This window comes from Myxocyprinus asiaticus, chromosome 27 (assembly GCF_019703515.2).
Source record: "Myxocyprinus asiaticus isolate MX2 ecotype Aquarium Trade chromosome 27, UBuf_Myxa_2, whole genome shotgun sequence".
NCBI classification, from domain to species: Eukaryota; Metazoa; Chordata; class Actinopteri; order Cypriniformes; family Catostomidae; genus Myxocyprinus; species Myxocyprinus asiaticus.
Window position 1 is genome coordinate 14,470,536 of NC_059370.1, and position 12,793 is coordinate 14,483,328.

General features: G+C 36.6%; 1 protein-coding gene across 4 annotated transcripts in view; it reads left to right on the forward strand.

Moving 5' to 3' along the window:
• The window catches only part of LOC127418326 (follistatin-related protein 5-like), a 314,771-nt gene that overhangs the window by 151,443 nt on the left and 150,535 nt on the right, over window positions 1-12,793 (forward strand). For all 4 annotated transcript variants that reach the window (XM_051658892.1, XM_051658895.1, XM_051658893.1 and 1 more), the window contains one exon: window positions 7,363-7,559. In XM_051658892.1, the coding sequence (XP_051514852.1) occupies window positions 7,363-7,559 (197 nt within the window). The remainder of the gene's footprint in view (window positions 1-7,362; window positions 7,560-12,793) is intronic.

Here is a 12,793-nt window from a genome sequence, read left to right on the forward strand (position 1 = left end):
GCAGACTTTACAGCCCAGTGCACTCAGACGTCCATTTCTGATACGCTGGAACTTGACAGCAATGGCATTGGCCCTGTCCCCTTAAAGACTTGAGTCAGTGACCCACAATGAGGTAGAGATATTGTACGATGCGTTTTTGATGTACAGAGCATGTTAAACTATGTTGTTTGGGAAACAGTGAGGGGACTCAGCAAGCAGAGGCTTAGCATTTGCTATTTAACTTATCTGGGCTGCTCACAGGGCATATATATATATATATATATATATATATATATATATTGCAAAGTTACCTGTGGTAATGCACAAAATGTACAGAACAAGAGCAAATTCAGAGACTGATAGAATTAAAAATGGATGGAGTGATCAACATTCTCCGGCTGGGTTTAAAGTTGTCCTTTGTTAATAATGTGGAAGTGGTTCATTTAAACAAAACTCAGTCGTTTAACATTCGGTTGCAGAATTAATGAATCACAGCTGACAATTATACCTTTGAATATGCTATTTCTTCACTGACATCAAGACTACTCCCAAGACTATCTTATCATCCAGTGGAACCAAAACAAAAAATGCAAAATGCATGGCCCATTGAAGTCAAATTAGGCAAACATGAAGTGCCATCATGCTAAGGGTAGGATTTTTATTTGGTGTAAGAAGAGGGCTTAGAGCAACACTTATAGCAGCCTTGAGGTTTACAATACTTGAAAAGAATACTTTTAATTATGTGTTGTGTTGCATATTATGTTTTTAAGGATAAATACATTTATGATTAATAAGCTTATAAATCACCAAAGCCTACCTCCCTACCCTTAACCTTAAATCTAAACCTAACAAATAATGTCATAAAAAAAGCAAATGTGAGATGACAAACAGATAATCAGGGGTGCTTTAAGGTACTGCTGGGCCCATGGGCTTGCTGGTCCACAGAGGCCCCCTTCCAGTTGTTGGGGTGGGGGACTGCTGTGCATTGAACAAGCCTGCATGGATGCCTTTAACGGTTGCACACTGTCACCATGTCAACAACCATGTCTCCTGCTGAAAGAGTTTAAACGCTCTCCTCCCGTGAGTATGGATAGGGGAAAATGGACCCCATGGCAGCGAGCTGGGCCCCATGGGAATTGTAGGCCCCTGGGCTTCAGCCCATATAAGCCTGTGCGTTAATGCGACCCTCCAGATGATGTTTATTAAAAGGTTAATACTCTTTCGAGTTTTAAATCAACACAACCAATAATTTCATGAAAAGCAAATATGACACTCAATTTTGCAATAATAATTTTTTTTTTTTTTTGTTTGTATTTTTTTTTTTTTTGTGCTTCTATGACTGCTTTGCTTTACAGGTTGTCTCGTATGCTCTTCTGGAATCATACCCTAGTCCTTTGAATCGCAAGTGCAGCACTCGATTAGTTGAGCTACCGCACAATTGGATCATGCTTGAACAAGCTTTTTAATTAATTTTTTTTTTTAATTTTTAAATGTAAATGTACAACAGCTGATTATGTAATACAAATACTAATATGTATGGCCTTGCAAGTCATACTCTGTTAAAAAGTGTTTGATGTTATAAAGATAGCATTGTGTGAGGAACAGGGCGAAAAGTTTTCACACAATCTGCACTTTAACTCATGATTTGTGTGAAAGGGAATAAATGCCTTTTTTTTTTTTTTTTTTTTAGCACCTCTAGTGTTCATTTCACCAGAAAACTTCTGTGATTTGTATAACGAGCCACATTAAATCACTTTGCAAAAAAATAAGAATAGTAATGTGAGACCAGGTTGGAAACAAGTGTCTTGAGATATCACATCTGTCTATGTGGCATCCCTAGGCTCTGCAAACAACAACAAAATGTTTCAGGAGATGGCCTACCCATTTTTAGCACAACATTTTGCGAATTAGAAATGCTCTCTACCTGTCAATTGTTTTGCATGCTGACTTACTGACATGTCTTTGAAGGGTGGTGTTTTGAGAGAAAGCATTTGGTTGAAGCAATGGGGGATGTTTAATTCAGTGGCTAAGTCTGGCGAAAGTTAGCAAATGCTGAAATTGCTTTATGCAAATAGAAACATCAGGCGTCATTGAAGTTCCAAGTTGTTGAACTAAAGGTGCTTTCACAAATAAAACATGTATCAGCATTCAGTCTAAAAAATGCATTTACAAGATTAAAAAATTGCTTTTCTTTCACAATTCTAAAGATAAATTTCCAGTTTTTCTCTGTGCAGAATATAACACTAAGAAATGCAAAATCTTCACCTCATTTTGAAGATTTATTAGGTGATATACAGCCTACATGACAGGCCTTATCAACTTTGCTAAGTAATTAAATTACAAACATTTAAGATAGGGTCATTACAAGCACAATTCAGAACTAGTCACATGGAATCTGCTTATTATGTGGGATTTTCTGACCTAGATTATATTTGTAGATTTTAAATTACTTGAAATGTGGTACAAATGAGAAGGCCTGTTTCTTTTTTAATTGAGAGTGAAAGTTGAATTAATGGAACCTATAAAGAAAAGTACTGGTATAAGCCATGTTCTTCCTAATCACGTCCCTTAAATCAAACAGTTAAGGACAAGAAGGAAGTATGGTTGGGTTATCACAAAAATCCTAAATGCCTGTGAAAACTAATTTGACATTTCTTAATCACTGATCTGAATGATCAGTGACACTCAATATTGTTGGAAAGAGCTGTCCCTAAAGTTATTGTTTTAATTCGCGAAACTGTATTCTAGATCCATGTTTGGACAGGATTTTGTTTCATGTTATTGGACAAAATGTATCAGTGTGTCAGTTTTCAGAGTGAATCAAGGCTCCTTTATGTCACCAGAAATGGATCAACCATGCAGATATGTAAGACTTAGCAGTCTGAACTTCTTCCAAACAGAAAGAGATCGAACCTGCTTTTTCTCTGGGTCATTCCTCTGGGCTGCCTGGACGTGTCATGCTTTATTTCAAAGTAAATCACGCAGGCCACTTGAGAGCGGTTTTATGGCTCATAAATGTCTTTGTGCTGAATGCTGCATTTGTGTCGTGCTTGTCAAAGGATGGGGATATTCTGAATAGTTTTAAGAGGCTCTGGCACATGTTCAGAAGTTGTTTTATTTTTTTTTTTTTTAAAGTGTGACAGAGGGCAGGTTTGCCACAGAGATACACAGATTAAGAGCGATTGAACTGCCTGGAATCATAAGGAATTTAACTATTCTAGTTCTGATTCCAAATGTTTTTGTACTTTTAAGGAAGAAACAAGTGGAAATAAGAAATGCAATTTTTATTGCATTTACAACACATTTTACCTCAGCAGCCTGTAGCCAAATAATGAAATTATTTTGAAGTGAGTCAGATAAAACTGATTTATAAGTTAAAAGTTATATAAAAAAAAAAAGAAAATAAATATATATATATATATATATATATAAATTGGCTCATACAAGTAATTTGTTCAGAAATTAGACTAAGATGGTCATGTTACATGTTTTGCATTGCATACAAGCAGAGAGGACAACATAATAAAATGTGTTGCCTATTCGTTTTCTTTCTAATAATATAAATCATGTTTAGACAATAAGGTCATCATTGCTTTTGCTGTGGCACTGTAGATTAAGTTGCTAAAAAGCAATGTTGGAAAGACTGTGACAGTACTGAGTATTTTGATATGATGTTCCATACGCATCAGTTGCACATTCAAGTACCATTAACAGAATCTAAAGTTTTGAAAATAATTTGGTACAATATATATATATATATATATATATATATATATATATATATATATATATATATATATATATATATATGCATATACATGTATATGCATTTATGATCTCATTTCTTAGACCCTAATCCTCTAAACAATTCTACCAATCTGAAATAATTAACAGCTACCAGCCTGGGACAGTCTGGTACACCCAGCACAACATTTATCTTTGAATACGTGCCTTGAATTGCCCATTGCAAACATGTTTGTCTCAGGTCCTGACTTTTGCTAAGGAATGTGATGACCAGAATTCCCATCAGGATGAGCAACCAGCCGTGGCACACCTCTCGCTGCTGTGCCACGGGTCATGACTATCAGCTACACGTGTCCTTCATCAGAGATGCTGTTATGCTTTCAGTTATGCAGAAACACCCATGAGGGTGAATCAGGGTTCTTGTTAGGCATAGTCTGAATGCTATTACCAGCGGGCCTAGGACACTTTCCCATGATGGGTCCATTATCAGTGACCTTCTGTTGCACTGGGGTCTATATTGCGTTTTATATTAGAGGACGAATATATATTTGATAGCCTTGGCCCATAAAAAAACCCTTTGAGGGATGAAGGTTGAACAAATAAAGACAGGAAGGTCATTGTAGAACATCATAAATGTGTTACTCTGTGGGAGAACTTTGGAGAGCTCTGAATGCACTTCGAGATCACTTTGAATCTATGTTTTGTTCTTGTTCAACTAAACCAATTTCTATTGTATAGGCTCTTTGGCCAGCTGAGCAGAAAGACTAAATGTACCAGTGCTATGCAGTGTTGACCATGCCATCCATCCATCCATCCATCTATCCATCCAAGGCGAAGCAACATATGACTTATCACCGCTTTAGTTTCATACAGAAAATCAATATGCAATATGTGGATTGACTCCAGCTGAAAAATGTTGCCCATTCTTTTAGCTCTGATTCAAGTAACCTCTAGGTTTTTTTTTTTTTTTTTTAAGGAACATTGCTTAGGACTGTAACCCATCAAGTCACAGGTGGATGATGCGATATGTGTATGCCTCCAGATACACATCTGCAATTCTGGAATATAGCAGATCCCTAGTTTCTCCTTTTTTACATACATGAGCGGTTTGAATGACAGCAGATTTGGAAAAGGCCATTTTGCTGTTTTCTACCATGGCAAAAAATTGGAATGTTAATGTGCTGGAAATGCAAACACACACACGCACGCACGCACGCACACACAAACACAAACACACACACACACACACACACACACACACACACACAGGCACATGCAGAAGCACACACATATTTGATGACACTGACCTTCATCTCCTTTGGGCAAGGTAGACTGTAGACAGCCATTTATCTTTTATTCATTCTGCCATTTCTAAGAAAGGAAGCTTCCCTGTCACTGTGGCTTGTCAAAGGAGAGGCCATTTTGTGATGTGTGGCAAGCTGTGGCTGCCTACCACACACACACACACACACACACACACACACACACACACACACACACACTGGGTGATACAGTCATGTGGAGATGAGCTGTGACTGCCTTGACGTCTGTCAGTGAAACTAGTCTGACAGTCTTTAGAAACCAGCTGCTATCATCACTTCCTTCCTTCTTTCACTTTATTTCATATATGCTGCTACCTTTCATTTTCCATCACTTGCTCTAAAAACAACATCAGTATTCTCACAAGCCACACTCTACCACCTGAGCTACATATAAGGACAAAATAATTCCAAATATTTTCAAACATGTTGTGACAAGACTCTCCAACAAAGGTTTCATGTCCTTCACACATTTGCAGAGCCCATTCTGACATGATTGCTAGAATTATACACAAACTCTGTCCTCGGTTCTTCTTCAAACCATCAGCAGTGTGATGACTGCAGTAGGGTTTTTTGTCATTCTGTGATAGCCAAAATAATTCAGCTTTGTTTGCTCAGATTGAGAAGAGGTTATAAAATAATAAAATAAAGTTTTATATAGTTTCAAACTCAAATGGGGGCAGATTCACTAAACAGTTGCAACACTTTTGCATGTGGTATTTCAGAGCAAAAACCTGTGTCTTATTCATCTACAGTATTTTAACAGGCACAATCAGCACTAAAATTGCACTGTGTCTTGAGTATTTAAATGAAGTTTCTGTCATTCCTTTCCACACAAACACACCTCCTTTCTGTGTAAATTAGGCTCATTGTAAATTGTGCTTCATTTGACAAATTTGCCTGGCACAATTTAGATCATGCTAATACTGCCAAATGAAAGTAGGTGGTAAAATGAATTTTATTTAAAAGAGACGCTTGTGAACATTTTTAAACTGATCATATCAGCAGTAAAATATTTATTTATTTATTTTTTAATCAAATGGTCAATATTCTTTAGAGCAAAAAAAAAAAAATAAAAAAAAAAAGAATTAAACATTTCAAATCAATAAACAGTAATGTAATGTAAAACTTAGACCTTTAATTTAAACACATGCTATTCCTGCCAGACAAAATAATTATATAATTTGATAAAGTTAATTACATATTTTACTGTAAACTAAATTTACAGTAAAGTTTGTCAAGATACACTTTGTTGTTGGCTTGAAATAGCCTTAGTCCGAAAGTTACAACTTTTAAAGCTTGAAGTTTGACAGACCGATAAACCATAAACCACATAGAACAATAAGTCAGAACAGTCTGAAGGTCCATGCAGAGTTTGGTTGATGTAGATTGAAAGGTCTAGGAGTTACAATTAATATGTTGGGTCTTGGTTTAGGGATTTGGGGAAAACCCTAAACCAAGTCTGCAGAATAACAGTATTTATGAGTTATATAGATAAAGCGAGTTTTATTGTATTTTCCTGGTGTTCATAAGATTTCAACATGAGAGTACAAAATAAAAGTCCCCATCTTCAAACTATTAATTTCTGTGTTGAATGTTTTAAATGTAGAAAATCTTACTTGCGCACATTTCAGGAGAGGAAATTCACTGTTAGGGCTCTATTTGCATGAGCACGCTAGTGCACAGCGATCGTGCACTACACTATATGGCCAAAATTTGTGGACACCCCCTTCTAATTAACGAATTTGGTTACTCCATTAAATCCAGTAAAGAAAAATCTTAATGTTTCTTTATGTAATGGCTTCCAAACTTTTGGCAACTGTTTGGGGATAGCCCTTTTCTGTTCCAGCAAGACAATGCCCCTTTGAACAAAGTGAGGTCCATAAAGAAATGGTTTACTGTGTCTGGCGTTGAAGAAATTGATTGGCCTGCACAATGCCCAGACCTGAACCCCACTGATCACTTTTGGGGTGAACTGGAACAGCAACTGCAAGTCAGGCTCCATCGACCAACATCAGTTCCTGACCTCACTGATAGCCTTGTGTCTGAATGAGAGCAAATCCCTGCAGCCATGTTACTACATACAGTATAGTGGAAAGCCTACCCAAAAGAGTGGAAGTTGTTATTACAGCAAAGGGGGAAATTGATGCCTAAGGTTTTGAAATCAAATGTTCATCAAGCACATATGGTGTCCAAAAACTTTTGGCCATATAGTGTATGTCCTGCCAATTATACAAGAATTAGTAATGTTACAGAAGAGCAGGTTTGATCTTTTCCACATACACTGGTCTGACCAATGTTTCTTATCAACTCTTCACAGATGATAACTGTCGTCTGGGAGATTATAAAAAATTGAAGACCAAGATGATGGACTTACACGCTCAGAGGTACTTGAACCCCAGGAACCATGGCAGCCATGAGAAAGATATGGCCACAAAGAAGCATTTGGTAGACATGATGTTCAAGCGCTTTGATGCAGATGTTAATGGAAGAGTTGACAGCAGTGAGCTCTCACAGGTAAGAGAAATCCGCAGTCTGACACATAATAAATCCTCCACTCTTTCTCATTTTTCACCCCTTTAATGTTCTAATTGTCAATTAAGTCTTTTGATCTTCTTAGTGGTGCATCTGTCATATACCTTTTAACTTGCTGACCATTTTCAAACCAACAGAGGAGGTCAATTTTCAGAACACAATCTTCTCAAGACAAAAAAGCAACACAGATATTCTTGGATTTGTTTATAAAAGCTCTAAAGGGAAAAGCAACTTTAATTTAAAATCATTTAAAACTTACAACATTGCAGTGAAAACACAGTTGGTAAATGAGCATTCGAGCTTGTCTCTTTTTAAAAAAAAACTCATCCATACACTGATCCCAGGTCAGCTGTGCTTTATCTTGTCCTGCAGCAGAAAGATTACACCTGTCCATGGATATAGGTGCGCAGCAAAACATGAATTTATTAATATTTCTCCACAAAGAAAACTTGTAGCAAAGACGCCGGGGCAGTAATGTTAAGATCCATATGCAGTTTAATAAAAGTATAAACAACACAACAAAGTAGCAAATCAAAGGGTAAACAAAAAGCAGGCAGGTTCGGTACACAGGAAGACAGTCCAAGAAAGGCAAACCAAGTAAATCTGAGAGACAGAGGGGTAATCCAATAAACAGGCAATAGGTCCAAAAACACACAAGCAAGCTGGGAAATACGATGAACAGTCAGGAGTCAAAACACAGGGAAATCAGTAATAGTAAATAACGCTCAGAACTGCAGATTAGGCAGAACAAGACTTCGCACTGAATGCGTGTGTAATAAGGAAGGACACAATAGGACAGCTTCACAATAACTCCTCAGCTTCACAGTAAAGTCCTCGACCCAGTCTCTCTGGATCTGGCGCTGGCATGGTCCTTTTATGCCACTCTCCCCAATCTCACTACAATTAGAGACAGGTGTTAGTCATAATTTGGCTCTTTTCTCTCTCTCTCTCTCTCTCTCTCCTCTCTCTCTCTCTCTCTCTCTCTCTCTCTCTCTCTCTCTCTCTCTCTCTCTCTCTCTCTCTCTCTCTCTCTCTCTCTCTCTCTCTCTCTCTCTCTCTGTGTTTGCGCATGTGTGAGTGTCTGTGGAGCAAGTGGAGTGTGTTTCAGAGCGTGGCTGGAGTTCTGTCTCTCAACTTTTACAGTCTGTTACGTTTGTTTTTACTGTTATATCTTGCTGAATTGGTTTTGTGGGTTTTGTGGGGGGAAGAGTGGGATTAGGGTTGGTTAGCCAGTTTTAAACTGGCGGTCATGGATAGTTCGGGAGGAGCGGGTTTCGCCCAGCTTATCCGGTGGCATGGAATTAAAGTGCCGGTTGGTATTGAGAGCTCGGTGGAGGAGGTTAGTATAGCGATTGGAAAAATTGTTGGATATAATAGTATATGGTCTGCATCTAGGATGAATGGTGCTGTTGTTTTGTTTTTGGATAAGATTGAAAAAGTGAATGATGTTGCTGAAAAAGGAATAACTCTGAATGATAGTTTTGTGAAAGGTTTTCCTCTGGTTAATCCAGTGAAGAAAGTCATGCTTTCAAATGTGCCCCCTTTCATCAAGGATGAAATTATAGAAAGGGAACTTTCAAAACATGGTCAGATTGTCTCAACCATAAGGAAGATTCCTTTAGGTTGTAAGTCTCCATTGTTGAAACATGTTGTTTCTTTCAGGAGACAAGTATATATGGTGCTGAAGAGTGGTGTAGAGGATTTGAACATTGCTCTGAAGTTTAAGATTGACGATTTTGACTATGGTATCTTTGTGACAACTGAAAGCTTAAAGTGTTTTGGATGTGGTAAAGAAGGCCATTTAATGTGTTCATATCCTGAAAGAGAAACGCAGAACAATAGCACTGTGGAGAGGGATTCAGAAGAAAGGAATCAAGAGACTAATAAAATGGAACATGTGCTTGTAGTTGGTAGGAAAGCACAAGAAAAAGAAAGAAATGTGGACAAGGAGGAGGTGAATGGAAATATAGAGGACAATATGAAGGAAACGCAGGAAAGTGATGAAATAGATCTGAATGAGCTAGAAGGAGAAAATTTTCGACATTTTTAAAATTCCAACAATCAAGAAAAAACAAATCAATGGGAAATTGTGCCTAAAACTAAGAAAAAAAATGCAGAATGTTGGTGAAACTAAGGATGATGGAGTTAGTGGGGAATCCTACAGTGCTGATGAAATTTCAGGATCGGACAGTGAGAGGAAATCCGTTGATTCTCTCACTAATAAAAATCTGAAAGATTTTAGTGGTTATAATTTGGAGCAAGTAAGAAGTTTTCTACAATCTACTAAGGAAGCGAAATGTTGAAGTTACTGATTATTTTTCTGATCGGGCCTTGTTTATTGAGTCAGCCAGATTTTTGATGAGACAGAGGGGAAAATTGTCTGTCCAATCCAAATGTGTATCGGCTGAAGAAAATTGTACAAAGATTGAGTTCTCAAATAATGCAAAATGAAAGTGATCAAATGGTGGAATAATAGTAATGTGTATGTTCTGTGCTTTTTGTTTTGCTCTCTCCTAATGAGTAATTTTAAAATCTCATCCATTAATATAAATGGAGCGAGAGATGCTGTTAAAAGAGCACAATTATATGATGTTTTGAAAATTAAATGTATAGAAAATAGCTTTTGTACAGGAAACTCATAGCACACAAGAAAATGGGGTAGAGTGGCAAAAAGAATTGGATGGCCAGATTTGTTTTAGCCATAATAGTGTTTTTAGTGCAGGAGTTGGCATTTTATTTTCCAAAAGTTTCTTGCCAGATTCTTGTAATGTAGAAGAGATAGTAAAAGGAAGGTTATTAAAAGTTACAGTGAAATATGAAAAGATTGTTTTGGAATTAATCAATGTCTATGTTCCAGTTAATGCATCTGAAAGAATGTTTTTTTTTTTTTTTTTTTTAGATACACTTGCTAATACAATTCAGAAGTGTGAAGAGCATTATTTGATACTTGGTGGAGATTTTAATTGTACCGCCAGGGATATTGATAGAAATCATTTAGAGCCTCATAGTGGCTCAAGACGTCGATTGTTACAACTTATTGAATCAAATGAACTTTGTGATGTTTGGAGGAACTTACATGAGAATGTAAGACAATACACATGGACACATGTAAGAGAAAATCACATTGCTTTAGCAAGGTTGGACAGATTTTATTGTTTCAAGTTTCAGTCTCAATGTTATAAAAGTTGTCACGTCCAGTAGGTTTTTCAGTTCATTCTATGGTGATTACTTCTGTTTATATTAATTCTATAAAAATTAAGAGTGCATATTGGCATTTTAATTGTGCTTTTATTGAAGATTTTAATTTTAAGAAATGCTTTAGGTTTTTTGGGGAAAAATGGAGATTACAAAAATAAAATTTTATTTCATTGCAACAATGGTGGGATGATGGAAAGCTTCAAATAGAACAGTTTTGTAATCAATATGCTTTCAATGTAACTAAGGACATTGCAAGATCTATAAAAAATTTAGAAATTGAAATTGGGGAGCTTCAGAATGTATGTGGGTCTATAGGAATTCAAGATCATTTTAGGGCACTGAAAAATAAAAAAGAAATTTTGGCTGATCTATTAGGAGTTAGAGCACAGGGGGCGTTGGTGAGATCAAGATTTCAAACGGACGCCCCGTCCAGGTTCTTTTTAAACCTAGAAAGAAAAAAATGGCCAAAGTCGGTTAATTCATTGTTTAAGATCTGATGATGGAAAAGAACTGCTGATATACGCAGAAGAGCAACTAAGTTTTATGAAGAACTTTATGCCTGTGAACATAAAGAAGATAAGTTATTGGCACAACAGTTTTATAAAGATCTTCCTCAGGTGCCTAAAAAAGCTTTTGAAGAACTAGTGAAACCACTGCTAAAGGAGGAGTTGTATGTTTCTTGACAAAGCTTAAAAAATGGTAAGGCACCAGGAATTGATGGATTACCTGTTGATTTTTATAAGACTTATTGGGAGTTTTTGGGAGAAGATTTGCTCGAAGTTGTGAATGACAGCTTGAATGGAAAAAAAGCTGCCACAGAGCTGTAGAAGGGCAGTTTTAACCCTGCTCCCAAAAAAAGGTAATTTAAAGGAAATTAAAAATTGGAGACCAGTGGCATTGTTGTGTGCTGATTATAAAAATTTTATCTAAGACTTTGGCTAATCAGCTAAAAGAGGTGATGGGAATGATAGTACATATAGATCAGTCATATTGTATACCTGATAGATCGATTGTGAATAACATCTCATTAATTAGAAATGTTTTAGAGGTTTCTAGGCTTTTTGGCCTAAAGTTCGGTCTGATTTCACTAGACCAGGAAAAAGCTTTTGACCGGGTGGAACATTATTACTTATGGGATACTTTTAAAGCTTTTGGTTTTCCTCCTGGTTTTATAGACATGATAAAGGTCCTTTATGAAGATATTGAAAGCATATTGAAAATCAATGGTGGCTTGAATGCTCCGTTTAAAGTAGGAAGAGGAATAAGACAAGGATGTTCAATGTCTGGTATGTTGTATTCAATTGCTTTGGGACCTTTTTTAAGTCAAATAAGGGAGAATATTTGTGGTTTCAAATATGATAGTGATTTTACTGTAAAGATGTCAGCGTATGCTGATGATGTAATAATTTTAGTTAATGATCAACAAGATATTAACAGACTAACAGAAATTGTTGAAAATGTTGGTAAAATTTCCTCTTCAAAAGTTAACTGGTCAAAGAGTTCAGCATTTTTAATAGGTGATTGGAAGGATGAAAAACCTATTTTTCCTGGTGGATTGTTATGGGCGAAAGGGGGTTTTAAATATTTGGGGTTTTCTTAGGTGATGAGGCAACAATGCAAAAGAATTGGGAAAATGTTTTAGAAAAAGTTCAAGGAAGATTGGGGAGGTGGAATTGGCGTATAACAAAAATGTCTTTTAGAGGGAGAATCCTTGTAATTAACAATTTAGTGGCATCCATGTTATGGCACCACTTAGCAGTATTAGAACCACCAGTGGGCTAGTCAGAGAAAATTCAAACTTCTCTTGTTAAGTTTTTTTGGGACAATTTACATTGGCTTCCAAAGAGTGTGTTGTACCTTCCCTTAGAGGAGGGAGGACAAGGTTTATTACACCTTGCTAGTCGGAAAGCGGCTTTTAGACTGCAGTTTGTTAAAAAGATATTGTATCAAAAGCTGTCTTGGACGAATATAGCTTTTAAGCTTCTAAGTGTGGTTGGGAAGTTAGGATTAAAGAAATA